At 42.3% G+C, this 18668-nt stretch overlaps 1 protein-coding gene across 10 annotated transcripts; it reads left to right on the top strand.

Annotated features, from left to right (window-relative positions):
• Positions 1 to 87: 87 nt before the first annotated feature.
• LOC108162269 (protein Aster-B) lies at positions 88 to 18604 on the top strand. Of its 10 annotated transcripts, none has more exons than XM_017296921.2 (12): positions 88 to 1045; positions 7675 to 8013; positions 8214 to 8790; positions 11440 to 11695; positions 11776 to 12883; positions 12943 to 13195; positions 13252 to 13382; positions 13441 to 13637; positions 13981 to 14289; positions 15382 to 15847; positions 15917 to 16037; positions 16156 to 18604. In XM_017296921.2, exons 1-12 carry the CDS (start codon positions 690 to 692, stop codon positions 16216 to 16218), a joined length of 4176 nt encoding a protein of 1391 aa, XP_017152410.1. In that variant the 5' UTR covers positions 88 to 689; the 3' UTR covers positions 16219 to 18604. The 10 variants fall into 10 exon arrangements, 9 of the variants coding, with proteins under 9 accessions (XP_017152410.1, XP_017152413.1, XP_017152411.1 ...); XR_004473025.1 differs by having other exon boundaries at positions 89 to 1045; positions 15917 to 17380; positions 17583 to 18604; XM_017296922.2 differs by having other exon boundaries at positions 89 to 1045; positions 17583 to 18604.
• The last annotated feature ends 64 nt before the right edge of the window (positions 18605 to 18668 follow it).

Genomic DNA, 18668 nt, shown 5'->3' with positions numbered 1-18668 from the left:
AAATAGCCAGCCTAGGCGTGTAGTTCCGTTCTCGTGCTATCGAAGTGTGACATATCGGCTAGAGATTAGCGATAAGCAGCTGTGTCCGGGAGTTGCCATGGTGCCGGCAATTACCAGCAATTATTATATACACATTTTATTGACTGAAAAACACCAAAACTCAAAGAAACAATATAAACCGAAATATGGAAATATATGCAATTATTTTTGAGTCGTTATAGGGGTGAGAATCATTGACTCCAGTACAGCGGCGTCGGCACATCAAAACCCTCGACATCCCTAGCCACGACTCGAAAAATTTATGCGCAAAAAAAGTGAAAAAGCGGAAAAGAAACGAAAGAATTTATGCACACTTGTACGTGAATCTCATTTAACAATAGTTATAACAAAGAGCATTCGAGTGTAAACGGCAAATTACGATTCCACAAAATATGTAGACATCAAAGAGCATAAAGTGGCAGTGTTTTAACTATGAAAAACTACAAAAATAAAAAGAAACTTCCGCAGACGTCAGCAGAGGCGCAGCAGAAGAGATAGACAGCGACAAAGCGGCTGGGCATAGAGGAGCCAACGAGTACCGTTGTCGCTGGACGACGACTCACGCAAATTGGCCTTTAAATATAATAATAACTAAATAAATCTCAGACAAACGAGACTGTAATTGTGGGGCGGCAACGTGTGCCGTTGTCATGCATTTTGTCACACAGCAGCGCCAACAGCAGCAGCAGCACCACCAACAACAACAACAGCAGCAGAGATCAACCTCATCCTCGAATTCCTCGATAGCATCCACCTCATCGGCACCATCGGTCAGCGCCAGCACCCGCTTTGTGGCCCTGTGCAAATCTTCCAGTCAAGGTGCCCTGCCCAAAACCTTGGCCACCGCTCAAAGCCTCTTTCGCCAGTCGTCACATCACCACAACAACAACAACCACCACCACCACCACCACCACCAACACCACAGTAGCTATCATAGCCAGCAGCACCAACAACAACACAACCAACAGAGGCACAAACGCACTGTCAGCCTGAACTCGACGCCCATGTGAGTGTGCCACCCCAAAAAGACTAGACTTTTAAAAATATATAATTAAAAGCTAAGCAAATTAATTTTTGGTGTAGGTTTTTTCGCTGGTTTGCATGTTTTAAAAGTTACTCTTTCCCTCTTGCTGCTTATATTGCATGTCGTTTATACATACATATCATATATGTAGTATTCCATTCCTTTCAGTTGGCTTATCTACTGGATAATAATACCATACCCCAATTGCGTTCCCAGTCTACGTAGTCTGCTTGCTTGCCCCACAAAAACTTTACCTTTTACTTCTTGCATTAGCCCGTTTTACTTATTTTTATTGCGCAACAGTTGCGCGCGCTCAGCCGTACAAACGTATTATTTTATTCGTGTCCAAAATAGAGAGTACTGTGGGTTTGTTGGTAATCTGTTTATTTAGCTGCTATTCAAAAACATTGTCACTTTTTTAACAAGATGAAATAGTTTTTGGTGCCTAAAGTAGTACACTTTTAGGCAGTTGAGAAGATTTTCCACTCCACCGAGTGCGAGAAAATGGAAATACAATAATCTATTGTTAGATTAAAAGCGTTGTAGGTATTAAATGCGTTTTGGGGATTTCAATTACAAGCGAAACTGTCAGAGATTTAAAACAAATTTGTTTAAAAGTAATTATAAAAAGTTTCAGGAATTCATTAATTGTAATTGTCGCTCTTTTTTTATTAACCTGTTTTTTACCATTAATTTGTTGGTTAAATTACCTCAAATGCTATTAAACGTAGTCACTGCTCAGTAAAAGTAGCTTTTAGAATTGTTTCCATTATAAAATTGGAATAATTTAATGTTGTCAAATTTGAAAAAGTTCCTTTTCAAAAATATACCATATGTTTAATACGAGCATTATCTTTAAAAATTAAATCAAGTGTGGTTTCGGACGTAATTCCTTTTAAATTTTCACACAGCTTTTAATTTTTAATGGCCGCAATCCAATCCAGACTTGATTGGAAGACAGAAGTAGCTTATGTTTATAGACTTGGCTGGAACTAACTCTGGTGATAGCAGAATTAAGCCCCATGGAAAAAAATCTGGCAGTGTGCGCTCTAGTTTGTTTTTATAGGCCAACTGGTGCTCTAAATCAGCTGTTCGTGTTGGAAAACGTCGTTTTGGCACAAATAGTGGCTCAGTTCTTTTACTGATACCACTGTGGAGACGTTTTACATTACTATTTTAGTGTTTTTTCGTTGTCTTGCAGTCTAGATTGGATTTAAGGACTGGTAGAATACGAATAATATATAATAAATATATGTATACTTAAGTTGTTTGTCTTTCGGTATATGGTGCTTTCTAACAAGTGTTTGAAACATTTGAAACGCACTGTATATGCATAATCACAGATACACTTGTACATATTGTATGTATACGCCGTATCAAAATTTGTGCGAGTCCAGTGAAGCGTTTTCCATATAACCAGCATGACCGAATCACAAACTAAAAAGAAAAAAAACAAAGGTTTTCCGACTAGCCGTGGCTTGCCAGATACGCGTCGTGTGTCTGTGGAAAAACAGATTGTGCGGGGAAGGTGGGGAATACTTAATGTATCCGCCAAATATATGTATGTATATATGTATGTGGGTTGTTCTTTATCAGACACTTTGTTGAATGAGTCTAGCGTATGCAGTAGTCGGCCAAACGTCTCGAATCAGTCTTACTCATTCTCGCCTGCTGGGGCCTTTGGGGGCTGGCTGCCTTCGCCTGCCGCCTGCCTGCCTGCTTTTCTCTGCGCTATTGCGATTCTCTCTCTCGAGTGCAAATCGTAACGTCGCGCTGAAATGACGTGCCCGGCACAAGCACAAACCGCCTCGAACCACCATCGCGTGCCTTAGAATAAAAAAAAAAAAAACCATCAGACAGCAAACAAACAAACAAACAAACCAACAATAGAACAAAACGGACAGAATAGACCAGAAATTAATTAAATAATTAACAGAAAAACGGTTGCGGGGCATGTCATAGTAGCGCTAACGAACGCGAATACACGAATACGCGGATATGTGGGATAGTTCATAAATTAATGACATTCTGCCAAAACAGTGCTAAAAATACAATATTTTATTTTTGCGCCGTGTTTTCGCGTTTCGTCATCGGTTTTCTTTCTTTTGCTGCTGCTGCTGCTCCTACTGTTCTTCGAACGATGACATACATTGGGACGGTCCCCCAACAATAAAAGAACGAACGCCCCCCCCCCTCAAACAGTAACACCCCAACACCCCAACAAAAAAAGCAAAAGCAATGCCGCACGAGGAACTTAAAAAACCGCATAGAAAAACCCTAAACGTGGAACCAAAGAAAACCAAAAGAAAGAAAATGTAATACACTTTTTGGTTTGTTGCCCACTTTTATTATTGATTTTTCGCCAGCTATTCGATTCTGTTGCATTTTGAAAGGGGAACGAGAGAGAGGGAGAGAGAAAATATAAATTACGATTTTGACAACTCGTTGCTCCTCGCCGCTTCCTGGATAACCCTTTTAGATATACTACCTGCCGTATACCTGTATACTAGAGACTGTTGTGAGGTGCTGCCGTTGGTAATTGTAATTAATTCTTTAGCTGTAGCTAATGTAGTTTTTATGGCTAGGCCACCGCAAAGGTTAGAGTTCAACGGGGTCCCCTGAGGCTGCCAGAGGTGAGTGTAGTCGCTGCACTTTCAATTACATCGATGAAACCCACAATAATTGATATACTATATATGTATATATATATATATATATATACTCGTATATTTGGTTTTGTTATTTTCTATAGAGTATTTTCCTAGGAATTTCATCTACATTTGCCCTCTAAAAAAATTCCACTCAATTATTCAAAAATTCCAATGATTTATCGTACCGGTTTTAAGATTATTTTCAATTGTTTCATAGTTTATTTATCAGTTATAGCGGCTTTTTGGCTAGATAATTTTTCCCAAAAATTTCTCAGCTCTCTTATCTGTGACCTTTCGCCGAGTCTGTGACTCTATTTACTAGCCATATATGAAGAGAGTTTTTATGTACTGCATAGTATATTATCTCTGATCTTTCTCACATTCGAAGTGACTCTTTCGTAATCACAAACAGTTTTTGTATATACTATATGCATGTGTACTTAATGTAGGGGAATTATCATTTAATGATTCCACTCCACTCCACTTCGTTATTTGTTTGTTTCTACAATTCCCGATTCGTATTGGCGTTGGTGTTGGTGAGGCTTAAATGAGGCTTTTTCATCTCAACAAAGTGTACATCATATTTTACTTTTTCTATGAACTTGAACGGGGACAATTGATAAGGCTTGGGTTTTGAGTTATTTTTAAAGACCCTCAGGGATACATTCTTTATTTTATGAGAAATACAGTGAGAGGAATATGTAGCTATTTTTGTACATCAAGATAATGGAAAGTTTTTTTGTTAAAGCGTTCGTCACAAAGAAAATTGTTTTCTTTTGCGGTAAAAACCCCCACATAATGTATAGTCTAGCGGTGGGGCACTCTTGGAATCGAGCCAGTCCAGATCCCAGTCTTCTGTCCAACTCCAATCCAATATGTATTTTGTTTTTGCATTCTCGTGCTTCTTGTACTTCTGGCAATGGAAGCACTTGGCAGTAAAAACTTACTCTAGTCGTAAAGCACTACAAATACATACTTATTCTTACTGAAAGCTAAATGAAACCGCAAAAACTCTGTCTGCATTTTCATATTCGGTAACAAGACATTATGCCTCAGGTACAGAAGAACTGCTGTAGCAGAATATTGTAACCCCCAGGTGCAGTCGTCCTATAATTGACATATTTTCAACAATACAAAACGAAACAGATGTGGGGCTAAATATATATTAATACATCATTACCCATGCAGGGGTATCACCAGGGTAGGGTATTTCGACCAGATGTTTGCCAGGCACAGCATGAGATAGACCCCAATGTTTGTGGATATATTATTTATTGATCAGCAGCAGCTCTGATACTGCCGATTTCGCTCAGTCTGCTTTGTTCCTATGCAGTCCAGTTGTTAGTTTGTTTTGCTTTTCGGACCGAATGGATTGGCGCTCTATCATAAAAAGATAATCAAGTTTTTGGCATTATGTGGGTCAGCCTTATCTTGTTAAAATTTTGTTAATGATCAGTGCCGAAAGCTTTTCCACCCCAAAATTAGGCTTTCTTTCTTTTAATGTTGTATGTTATACTGCGGTGGAAAGGCTGTCAGTCTGCCGCGTCATGCACACGCATTGTATGTTGTTTTTTAAATTATCAGGCATTCGCTTGTGTGTCTCGAATGAAGCATCCATCTTTAAGCGACTCTCTGCCATTCCCTTTTGCAGCATTCGCTTGTGCGTCTCGAATCGAGCATCAATTGGCCACACGTCATGCACACGCAATGTATGTTCTTTAAGAGATTCTCAGCAATTCTCTTTGTCAGCAGTGGCTCGTGCGACTCGAGTCGAGCATCCACGTGCCGCGCGTCATGTGGTAACGGCTCACACAGCTGCAGTAGCTCTTTAAAATCGGTTAAAGGCTTCCAACAGCTTTTAATGGCCTAAGAACTTGATAGTTTAAGGGTCTATTGTTTGCACAAATATTGAACGAATAGACGCACGTCTGTGGGCCTGTGCGTCTGACCATTAACATCTGGCGGACTGCTTTATCAGAGCAAAAAATAAGCGAATATCTTATCGCTCTTATCACCACTAAATGGTATACATACTGGCCCATAAGTATATGAATATACATACATATATATTGAAAATAATAAACAATTGTGACGCACACACACACAGGCACAGGGGCTCAGAAAAGCTCACAGAAAATACAGAAAAATAGTACACAATAGAATTGATTACCATCGTTTAATGGCAATTGATACACCATTCTGTCGCAGCCCACTGAGGCAAGAGCATGTCTAATTGAAAATAATATACACATTTCCATAGCCGGTCGTCGTCCGACACATAATAAAAATAATATGTTGAAAGGAAAGTGGCGCAAAAAAAAGCGAGCGCCTCGCGTTTTATGGTATGGAAAAAGAGTCGCCCACTAAATAGAGCATAACAAAAAATAATTGATTCGAATGTGTGTCGTGTGTGCGGAGTGCTATCAGTGCCGCGAAACGATTAAAGGAAATTAATTAGAAGCGAAATTATTGGGAACGATGATCAGCTCCGGCGATATTGTCTCTCTAACAAAACCAATTGACAGGTGTCGATGGGGGGCGGCACTACTGTGCCCACTTCATTGTCTTTATTGGAGCTGTTTGCTTATCATTGCCACTTGCCACTTGCGGAAAACAGCAACTGCTTAAAAACCGCATTTTATGAATTATCAATTGTGATTTGCAGGAAAAAGCGTTGTGTTTGTGTGAGAGTGTGGATTCAAAAAGGTTGAACTTTGGCAAAAGAGTTTAGATTATCAGCATTTACTGGTAGATCCCATGTATGTGCTTTTTCCTATAAACGTAGGCGTTTTATCGCCCTAATGAGGTTTTGAGTCACGCTTAGTGTTAATGAACTCAAATTGATGATTCGAAGAGCCTTTTTACGTCACATTTCGCCATTTATCTGGTATGCCTCAACTGTAAATATACAAGTAGATTTCTCAATTCTTTTGTGTCCCCTAATCTGAAAAGTCCTCGCCTCCAACTGCTCCCAGATTGCACAAGCAAAAAAAAGTCTGCAAAAGCAAAAGGCTCGGTCCCGAGAGATCAGAAACAAAATACACACAATACAGTGTGCGAAATGTGGCACATTCTTCTTCGAGTCGAGTATCGCTATACCCGATACTCAAGGACTGACTGAGAGTATTGAGTAGAGACGTATATTCTCATATTTAAAAAAACGTGCCCTCTTTGATTTTATTGGTCTTTAATATCAATATTAGACGTAGACACGTAGACAGCGGGAGCTTTAAGGCTATTCTTCGTCTCGGCTTGGGTTCGGCTGCTCAGCTCGTCTGGGTCCCACAATTTTCTACAAACAAATACTCAGTCTTTGGTGACGCACCACGTAGATCGAGACCCGACACCCTTCTATGTCGCAAGATTGCAAAAAAAACTAAATTTCTTGGGCATGATTCAGCGCATTGATGCTCGAGTAGAATTTCGTTTATAATGGTTGTTTTGTGTTTGATATTACTTGTCAGGGTTTGCAAATTGTACTCAAATCGGCAGTTTCTTGAAAGTTCTGTCCACACTCGTTTAGGGTCTTCTTGATCTTGAACTGGAAGTAAATTTAGGGATGCTTAAACGTATTAGAAGAGTTGGTATATCGTTTCAGTGAACTCTTCGTTTGTTGTTGGTTCTATTTGTTTTAATTTTCAAATCTCACTGTAATTTCTATCCAAAATCCTATAAACTGTGCACCTTTTGAGATGGTTTGAAAGGAAACTCTCCTCACTTTGTAAAATAAAGTAGTCTCTTCTCTATTCAATAAAAGTGGGTGAATTTTCCTATTAGTCTGTGCTCCAACCTTTTTCCTGCCTTTAAAAAATTTAGCTGTTTTTTTGTAGGTTTTGTAGATCTTCCTTCCCAAAAGTAGAAGTGCGATTTTTCGGTTGCTATTAACGACTTATCCTCCTTTAGGCATGTCTTTTAATTTGGCATTCGTTATTTTTGATTTGTTTATGCATTTTATTGTAGGATTAAAGATATTGATACTATAACCAACCCAACAACAACAAATGCCCGAACTGCCGATAGTCCGTGCAGTAGTAAGCCCCCAGCCAATGCCAATGCCAATGCCAACATGTTAGCTGAGACACAGCACGAGTCACAGCCAGAGTCACAGTCACAGTCACAGTCACAGATACAGACACCGCCACTGGCCGAACAAACGCCAGAGAGGTGCCAGGAGGAGCCGACTCCTCAGCAGCAGGAACAGCCGCAGGAGGAGGAGTATCCGGATCCGGATCAGAGGATCGGAGAAGACAGGCCTGAGGAGAGGGCGGCCGCGGCTTCTTGTAGCAACGGTGGCGACAGGTAGGTGGGATCATCCAGTGCTCAGGAAACTCTCCAGCCAGGCCTTGGTCCAATTCCGTAAGAGAATACGTTTATTCCAAAATTTGCATGCCTAGTTAAAGAGTTTTTCCATTTAATCCAAAAAAAATCTAATTAGTTGTTTAGATGGGACTTGGATGTGGAATCTATACTTATTTCGGGTCTTCCCCCTACCATTGCAGGCGCGATTCCATCACCGAGGAGATCGTAATTACAACAACTACAACAAACAGCAAACTTCTGACCATCCAGGAGGCTGCCGGCATCCTCGAGCACAGCAGCATCTCCATTTCGGCGTCTTCGAAACAGAACTCTTCCACAACAACAACCTCAACAGCAGCGGCGGTATCCACAGCAGGCACTGTAGCAGCGGCCACTGTCGCCACAGCAGTCGCAGCGGCGGCAGCAGCCTCAGGATCTCAGCAACGCAATGAGCCGTCGGTTGCCTCCTCCTCATCCAATGGCATCAACAGCGGCAGCAATCCAAGCCTAGCCCAAGCCACTTCCAGCTCTAATACGAATTTGGCCCACAGCAGCAGCGGCAGCAACGTCCCTCAGCCCTCAACGCCTACCATCAATATTGTAGGAAGCGATCAGGCCAGGGATCAGCCACTGCAGTCACAGAGCGTCGACTCGAACGGACTCGCCCAGGCAGGCGGCTCCTGCGGGGACAGTCCCAGCAGCCGCAAGAGCTCGACCAGCTCCAAGGGACGAGCCAGTCAACCCAAACTCTCCACATCGAGCAGTGGACGAGATGAGGTGAGTGGAGTGGAGCCATCGGATGACAATTTGTGTATTAGGTGGGAAAACAGGAAGGAAATATATCAGAATATCGAAAACATGGTGGAAAAAGCCAGTTGTTAGTTGGAGATACTCATGGGTCATTCACTGGAAATGCGAAAATTTCAGGGCTATCTTATCTGCACCTCCTTGACTCAATGTAAGGCTAATACACCTCTCAGCTGCGACTGGCTGTCTTTAGAATTTCAAAGGAAAAAACAGCTGTGAAAATTCCGATTCTTTTTCTGGGAATCTAAATTTGATTTCTACTTGAAAAGCGAGCCTCCAACACATGACTCACAACAGCAAGCGACTACCTTTTTATACCCGATACTCAAAATGAGTATTGGGGTATATTAGATTTGTGGTAAAAGTGGATGTGTGTAACGTCCAGAAGGAATCGTTTCCGACCCCATAAAGTATATATATTCTTGATCAGCATCAATAGCCGAGTCGATTGAGCCCTGTCTGTCTGTCCGTCTGTCCGTCCGTCCCCTTCAGCGCCTAGTGCTCAAAGACTATAAGATCTAGAGCAACGATGTTTTGGATCCAGACTTCTGTGATATGTCACTGCTACAAAAATATTTCAAAACTTCGCCCCGCCCACTTCCGCCCCCACAAAGGACGAAAATCTGTGGCATCCACAATTTTAAAGATATGAGAAAACCAAAAACGTAGAATCGTAGAGGATGACTATATGTTCTAGAGTGTAAAATCTCAACCAGATCGTATAATTATTATAGCCAGAATCAAGAAAACAATTTCATTCTTTCTCGCTCTGTCTCTCTCTAACACACACGTAGCATAGGCGGCTTTGCTTAGAGTAAAACGCAGAATCATAGATAATGACCTTATCTATCAGACTGCTGAATCTGGATCAGATCGGATCATTTTTATAGCCAAAAGGAAGAAATCAATTTGCAGTGGCTACGCAGCCCCCGACGTCACGCTCAGACTGATTTTCTGTCTCTCTCGCACGCACTCCTTGTCGTGTCGTTTAATATTAGCGGCGTCTGCCGGAGGAGAGCCATACTGACTTAGTATCGGGTATAACTGTAGAGTTGCGGTCTCCGCAGCAACTCACAACGTTCCCCCTCGTTTGTTTATAAAGACAAAAATTGTCAATATGGTTTCAAAAGCTTCCTGCATGCTTTATGAAGTCCGGAGTGGATGTTCCGAAGATCTGGAAGTCTCGCAAGCCTCCTTAAAAGCTTTATTTGGCTGCAAGAATCAGTGGGTTCTTCTGAGCATTATAACGAATGGACTAGCGTGTCTTCTGACTGTGGAAATTTTAATGAAGACCGTATCCTCAAAGGGAGATGCGGTAATGTAAATATCCTAAGAGAAATAGATCATTTTTGACCAAGCCAAAAGCTTTCAAACCCCCGGGATTGGTGTATAAATCATTTCTGATATGAAAGGTCAAAGTACATAAGCCAGCGATAAAAATGCTAGCGATTAGACCGTAGTTTGATTAGAACTCAATCAATGTAAGTTTTTTTTATGATTTACCACCTGTTTCCATGGAATTTTCAAGGGTAAAGGCATGGTCAAGCCATAAGTGGAGTTCTTCGACGAAGCAGAATCAGAGTTTGATTATTATTTGTAAAAAAATCACACCTTTTGATTCGATTTTGAAGATTGTTATCAATCAGCAGTCTTCGAATGTATCTACAGTTCTTTCTCTGTGACCCTGTACTTTCTGAAGTGTGGAATAGATGCTCGAGAAGACCGTCAACTATTTCCGGTTTTTATTTGCATTGGCAAAGAAAAAGCTTTACGTACTGTGGGATTTGCTTAAGCCATTAGCACACAACCAGCGAAGGTGTGAAATCCAGTCCAAGACAGCAGATCGACCGCACGAGTGATTGATGAATCGATGGCTTGACAGATGGATGGATAGATAGATTTGGCAGACAAGACATGACAAAATGAGACATCAGTCACAGTTTAATAACTGCATATATCGAACGTCAGTGTTTGCGGGCTCAATCTAATCGTTCCAATTGATAGTCGGCACACACAAATGTGTCAGTGTACGCGCATATGCATATGTAAGTATGTCTATAATGTATGGGCATACCCTATCACCTATCCAACGTGCCGCAGCTGATTAGAATTACCCTTCAGCGTCAGGCAAAAGCAGAGAGCAAAAAGCGAAAAGCTCGCGACATAAATTTTCGGTCGAAGCTTTTTCTGCCTTTGCCGCCCCATTGATAAGATTTTCTATAAATTTTTTTTTGTTTCTGTGTCGTGTGTGGGCCCGTGGCTGGCAATAGCAAAGCGGTATTCAATGAGCGACGGAGCGTCTCCACGGATACAATATCAAGGTAGAAAACAGAGAAAAAAAAAAATAAAATAACAGCACGAGTGTCGCGAATTTGTTGCTAATAATTGGTGGGGTCATATACAGACGATAGGCGTGTGGGCTTGATAAGAAAGTAAAACCTAAACACCTGGCCGAAAGTAGTTTCCTCTGAACCAGAGGTGAATCACCAAATAAATTGACAGCGACAGCGGCAGCAGCAGAAATAAAACAATTGTTGCGACGGGTAGCCGACGATAAAGTTGCTTAATGGTTGAATGGAAATTTTAATGGTAATGGATCAACTCTCCCTTTCCCTGCAGGACACCGCACAGAACAAGCTAAGCAACGAGCTGACGCCGCATGAGTTGAGCATTTTGCGCGTTGACCGAGGCACCGCCGATCCACAGGTGAGCAGCAGCTCCAACTCCAACGAGAAGTCAGCCAAGCCCTCGAGGCTGTCGGAGCGGGCCAAAAAAAAGTCCTGGTACAACGTCATTTATCCCAACTACAAGTCCCGAGCCGAGGACTTTAAGAAGCTCTTCAAGGACGTGCCAAACGATGAGCGACTGATTGTGGGTAGGTCACACCAGCCCCCACACCCACACCCACACCCACACACTCGACTCGAATCAATTTAAAATTCAATTTATTCGTAGATTACTCGTGCGCCCTGCAACGGGATATATTGGTCCAGGGCCGTCTGTATGTCTCACAGAACTACGTTTGCTTCCATGCCAACATCTTCAGCTGGGAGACCTATGTGAGCATCAAGTGGAAGGATGTGACGGCCATAACCAAAGAGAAGACCGCCTTGGTGATACCCAATGCGATATCGATAGCCAGTGGCAAGGACAAGTACTTCTTTGCCACATTCACATCGCGCGACAAGTCCTTCTTGATGCTCTTCCGTGTCTGGCAGAACACGTTGATGAACAAGCAATTCTCGCCGCAAGAGATTTGGAAATACGTCCACAACTGCTATGGCGAAGAGCTTGGCCTGACCACCGACGACGAGGACTATATTGATCCCACACTGCATAAGGATACGGAGACCGATGTGGAGTTTCAAACCGCCATTGATGACGACCAATCGAATCAGTCGCAGCAACAACTACAGCAGCCCCAGCAGCGCCTAAGCGGCAACAGCAGTGCCAGCAGCGGCGGCAGCGGCCGGGCAGCAGCACCACGCAAATCAAAAACGAAATATTTTTTCAACTCTTCAAAATCTTCGAATTCGGCCAACGCCTCGGCCAGTGGCTCGGACAACAACAAAGACAGTAACCGAAAGCTGAGCAAGAAGATGAAACAGAATGCCAAAGAGCTCACGCTGAGCTCCGTGAAGCCAGCGGAGCAGTCGGTGGGCGTCACCATGATGAATGTACCCGGCAGCGCCGGCAGCAGCAACAGGAACAGCACAGAAAGTTCAGCAGCCACAGCAGCAGCAGCTTCCACTAACAATACAAACAACAGCAGCCTCAGCCTGACGACCACGGCGAGTGGCAGTGATAAGAAGAGCGCGGAAAAGAAGATCAGTACGAGTTCCAACTCGGGCGCAGCAGCAGCAGCGGCGGCAGCAGCAGCAACAGCAGCCGCAGCCTCCCTATCGGCCGCGGCAGAGGCTAAGCAAGTGGCAACGTTGGAAAGCAAGCGAAAGATGAGCAAAAATCATCGGCAACGCGAAGCAGAATTCGTCGGCAAGAATGCCGAAGAGCAGGCACCCACAGATGTCTCGGATTCGTCCGATTCCGAGGAGAATAATGTGCCGTAAGTGTGGGGAGTGAACTCGCTAGTGCAGCTATTAATCTTGTTGAAATCTTTCACAGATTCGTGGCCACCACCGAGTGCACATCGACGCACGAGGGCCGACAAATTGTCCACACCATTCTGCCCATCAGCGTGGACACGCTATTCAATTTGCTGTTCACAAAATCAAAATTCGTAACGGACTTCCATGCCATGCGCAAATCAACGGACTTGATCATGGGCGAATGGACCAAGAACGAGGAGGGTCTCAGTGTGCGCGTTGTCAATGTCACCGTACAATTGGCCGCCTCTGTGGGACCCAAGACCTCAAAGGTACACTCGTGCGCTCAAGAGAAAGAAGGAAACAAATGAATTGATTGTTTTTGTAGGTAACCGAATACCAGACGATGAGGCCATGCAGCAAGCCTGGGGAACTGTATTCCATAGACATAAATAGTGTTAATGCAGGCATTCCATATGCGGATAGCTTCAGTGTGCTCATACATTTTTGTTTGGCCAGGTATGACGCCTTTAAAGACAGTGCAGTGTGCATTAATATTAATATGCCTTTACTATAGAACGGTCGATGATCACACCATGCTGTCGATTCATACCCAAATCAAGTATAAGAAATCGATTTGGGGCGTTGTCAAGGGATTCATCGAGAAGAATACGTGGGCGGGTGTTGAGGATTTCTTTGGCGCTCAGTTGCATGCCCTCCAGAGTGAGACGTGTATACCGCCTGCCAAGGGCAAGGGACGGAGGCCGAGGCGTGGTAAGCATTTAGATGTAAGCAATAACAAACAATTAACAATGCAACAACCACAACAACAACAACAACAACAAGAACAACAGCAACAATGCAAAGCATAATCTTTAATTCTATACAAAAATATGGAATAGTATAGTCTATTCCATATGTATTCTATATTTACACTGCCAATGCCAATTGCCATTTGCCATTGCCATTGCTTCTTCTAACCACACACACAAAAAAAAAAACCACTCACGCATGCATACCAATCATTCCAACAACTGCTACAACAAAACCTCCAACGAAAACCCAATTCCAATATGCAAAAGCTACAACAAGCTACAAACAACATACACCACAACAGGCATAAATCAACAATCAACAACAACGAAAACAGCAACAGCAGGGAAGACAGCTGTAGCAACAGACTCGACAGCTGTAACCGAAACAGGAACAGGAACAGCCACCAGCACGGACAATGACAGCATACTAGAGCCATCACGACATCATTACCATCATCATCATCAGTCGGAACAACATGAGCATCATCAGCACCAGCACCTGCACATGCACCACCATCACCATCATCATCACAGTACCTCCAGTAGCCAACAGCCACAGCATCAGCATCCGCACAACCATCATCGTAAGGCCATATTTCAGTCGAGTAAAGGTACACACAGCCAGTGACAGCTATGTAGAATAATGGGAAGCCATTGCCAGAGGAGAAGGTTTTATTTGTGTGTTTTTGAAGAGTTAAAGCTTTCCTTTAATCATTCTATGTTATAAATAATTTCTTTGTAAGCCTATCTCCGATTTCCGTTTGAAAAGGAGCTGTGCCATAAATGCTGTCCAGGTTATCAGAGCAATATTGCCGCAGGTGTTGTTATCAGCGGCAAGTGAATGCAGGTGTCGGAACATATGGTGTGTTCTAAATCTTTGCACGTGTCATGGATTTTAATTGGAAAGATTTGAATGCCAATCTAATCTTCAAAAATCAATCAAATCGAACAATGTACACACCTGTGGCACCTGTCTCGGCATTGAGTAATGACTCAACTCATAGAATGCACATGATTTAGCATAAGATTGGTGCAGGGCACACTTGTGTGGTCATCAGAGGGCAGTCCTTTTGACAACAACAACCAAATCTTTATCTGCGACTCGCGAGTCAATTCTCTGGCATTTTCTTTTGGAGCTCGAGTCCGTGAGTCACTGTTCCGCGTCATGAACACGCAACTTATGTTGTCAGACATTTTCTTTTGCAGAATTCGCTTGTGCGGTTCGAGCATTCATTAATGTTGTATGATTTCATAGCGGAAACTTTATATTAGCCTTTAAGTCTGAAGAACTTCTCGAGTACCAACCACATTTTCACCAAATGGTCCACCAATGGTTCTTCGCGAATGCTTTCTTCAATCATTCCAGACAAAATTTTTTCAACTTTTTATATGCTTACTCTTTTGCATTCCTATATTATAATTCTTTTTGGTAACCATTCCTCTTGCTGGCAATTGCTAAAACCCCATGTCGAACTTATTCCTGTACCGATTTGCTTTGTTATTGCAGTTTAATTTTATTGATAGTTCTCTCGATTTTATGTTGTATCTTAATTGTTGTGTTTCTGTTGCCTCGCCATACCTTAGCATACATATGCGTGCACCTGATTCTAGCTCATATTTATTTTGGATTATGCTTTCAAATGATTTGATTTCTAACCGTGCCATTTGCCATTCCTCTCTCTGCGCTCGTCCCTTCTCCACAGGTACCGCCACACAAATACGCACCTTGGAGGAAGCAGCTGGCGGCGGCAGCGGCACGGCACAAACTGGTATTAGCGATACACTGCTGGAGTCACATTTACTGTCTGGTGGCGGCGTCGCCGGGTCGGGGTCCGTTGGGGCCGCCTCGGGACATGCTCTGCTGCACGAGCACGGCAAGTTGCAACAGTTGTCGGGCCTGCAGCAGCAGCATCACCACCAGCAACAGCATTTGCAGAAGCACCTTGGCGGCGTCGATCTCGGCGGCGTTGGCAGCCTGCCACTGGCCCTGGGCCAGGGACAGGGACACAGATTCCTCAAACACAAGGGCTTGTCATTGTTTGTTATACTGTTGCTGTGCTTGATGCTGGCATTAAATGTGATATTATTACTTAAGCTCTGGAAGCTGGAGGAACGGATTGACGTGGATCTCAGTCGACGGGCGCGCTTCCCCAGTTTGGCGGCCTTAAAGTGAGTATCGAGACCATTCCATTTGTAGAACAGTTCCTCTTAACACTCAATTTCTATTCGATTCACAAGGGAACTTCCCAACACAAATGAGGAATGGCTGGAGCTGTTGCGTCAGCAGGAGCAATCGCATGAGGGCGAGCTGCGCAAATGGCAGCAAGTGCTGCAAACTGCCATCGAGTTGCTGAAAAAGGTGAGCATTGTCTGCGAAAAGATCTACAAAGATGACCAGCTGCGTCAGAGCATTGAGTCGATGTCAATGCACACTGAATTTTAAGCATCTCATTAAAATGTGAAAACAACTACAACAGCAACCACGACCACAGCAGCACACCAACAGCAGCAAACAGCAAGCGACAACTAATTGTAACTGAAAACACTCAAACACTCACACACGAAACACACACACAAACACCAATACATGTATACATGCAGTGCGTTTCAAAGCGATAAGGCAGTTTTGGGAGTAGATAAACCCAGAAAACAGTGTTTGCTCAGAGTTCTTCTAGGAATTTTTGTTATATTTATTGGCTCCAGCTATCGTTCCTTATAGTTTCCTTATCACATAAATGTTCTCCTAAAACGAATAGCAGTACCATACCCCTAAAAGACGGATGAGCTAGGGACTACAAATGTGGGCTATAATTCCGTGCTTCAGTGGTCAAGCTTTCGGGAAAGATTTTGTTGCCGAATGCTGCAGACACGAACTTGAAACGGAAACCTGGCGAACCGCCGAAAGCTTTTGCACCGAGTAGGTGATGCCGAAAACTGTCGCAACGAGTAGGGCACGCCGAAGTTTGATGGCGAGTAGAGGCAGCAGAAGAACAGCTGGAAACAGTATCATTTTCTTTAGCTAGCCTTATTCAATTCAATAATATCCTCATAGCTTCCATTCTGATCAGAAATTGACACAGTTCGAAGACAGATTCCCATGATGTATTCGAAAACAGTCACTTTGGCTTAGAGATCCATATTTAAATAGATTTTATCATCCTTTACTACTATATTAGTCGTATATATAAAACAGACAACTTTTTTGCGTACGAAATCTCCACCTGCTCGAAAATTCCGAGTGAAATCTAATTGAAAATTGTTTGCCTTAACGTAGTGAAACGCACTGTACTAGCGGGCATTTGTAACTGATCTCTTAGTTAGAAAGACGTAAAAACTTAAACAATATTGTTGCATGTTCTCCTTGTCTCTGTTCAAGAAGCGTTTACTCTGGTGCAGACTGATGTGGAAACATCGGCAACATAAACCCAATGAATCTTCCACCTAAATTGCAACCAGAGTAGACGACTCTTTAGCTCTAGGTTTTTGTATTCCATAGACCCAAAAAGAAACCCAAGCCGAACACAATATGTTAAATGTTCGACTGAGACGCGAATGAAATGTAATGCATAATCAAACCCCCATTTTGTGCTGTCCAAATCAAATCAAACAAAATTCACTAAATTCAGAAATTCAGAAGTTCAGAAAGATGAAAAATGTACTCAAATACTGAGACAAACTCACACTCAAAATTCGTTAATTTTTGTAAGTAAATTTTGGTTTATTTCTTAAATGTTCTCCTCTGTTAAACCCTCTGGGAATTCACTCTTTTTACTAACCACGACTAACCCCTTTGTGTTCACTAATCCTGTAATTTGATTATTTCCGCATGGAATGAGATTTTGGTTCTCCATGCATTTTTCTTCTATTCTTTTAACCTGCTCACCCAAACGTTTTTGTTTTTCAGACTGAAAAAACTTTGGCTGAGGTCATTGTACGCTAGCTGCAAAAAAAAATATCAAAGCAAAGCTATGCTAAATTTGTGGTGCATCTAAAATTAATCCAATCCAATTGTCTTCGACACAAGCAAGCAAAAGACCCACAGCACAGTCTTGGGCCCAAAGCAAAGCCACCAAAAAAAAAAACAAAAATCTGAAATTGAATTTAAAATTCAACTAAAATTTAGTCACAAATCCCCCCACACATTCACCCACGAAACCCATACCCATACCCATACACATGAAACACATATGAAAATCCTCCCCGCGAAATTCGGCATTTCTACATATTTATGTCCTAGTCTCTAAGTGAAGAAGAAAATGTGTAATTTAAGGTATAAGTAGCTGCATTTTAGTTAGGATTAGAGCAATTGTTTATCGTTTTTTATTAACTGCATTTACGTTTGGCACCTGTTCGTTTGGCTTTGCTTTAGACAAATGTATCTACAAATTCCTCAAGTATTTCATATCTCAGAACATACCAAAAAAAAAAAAAAAAAAAAAAAAACAATAAAAGCAAGAGGGCGTGCCCTGAATTTTTGTTTTAGAAAATTCATTAAGATGTCGAGCAAGCGCAAAACAGTAACAAAAATAATAATATATATAACGATTGCCAGGTCTTTGGCTAGGGGGAAATTTGATAAAAACGATTATACAAAATATTTACTGTGTACAATATTTTTGTAACAACCAATCGAAACAATTGTGAGCAATTCTTTCGTTCTTTTTGTATAACTCCTCTTTGATCTAACTCCCCAAACACCCCCCCCCCCCCCCCCACCCTTTTTGGCGCCCGTTTACAGTCGAACCCGATACAGAACCGACACTTCAAACAAACTCAATCTACAATGCTAAGCGCGATGAGACCCCGAGATAATGGCATGCTCTATATACACACTATATATATGTATAAATATATATATATTTCGATATATATATATATATAGCCAAGTATTGTTAGTTTGTAGTGGTTGCATTTTAACAGAACAAAGCAGAACAGAACGAAAATAAGAGAAAAACAAAATGCAAAAAGGCAAACGGCAACAAATTGTGCG

This window comes from Drosophila miranda, chromosome 4 (assembly GCF_003369915.1).
Source record: "Drosophila miranda strain MSH22 chromosome 4, D.miranda_PacBio2.1, whole genome shotgun sequence".
NCBI lineage: Eukaryota > Metazoa > Arthropoda > Insecta > Diptera > Drosophilidae > Drosophila > Drosophila miranda.
This window is presented reverse-complemented; position numbering and strand designations above follow the sequence as displayed.

Coding starts and splice junctions, on each gene's coding strand:
- LOC108162269 (XM_017296920.2), top strand. CDS start 690: ATGCATTTTGTCACACAGCAGCGCCAACAGCAGCAGCAGCACCACCAA. Junction 13,383..13,440: donor ATACATTTTTGTTTGGCCAG/GTATGACGCCTT, acceptor CCTTTACTATAG/AACGGTCGATGATCACACCA. Junction 13,638..13,980: donor GGGACGGAGGCCGAGGCGTG/GTAAGCATTTAG, acceptor ACACCACAACAG/GCATAAATCAACAATCAACA.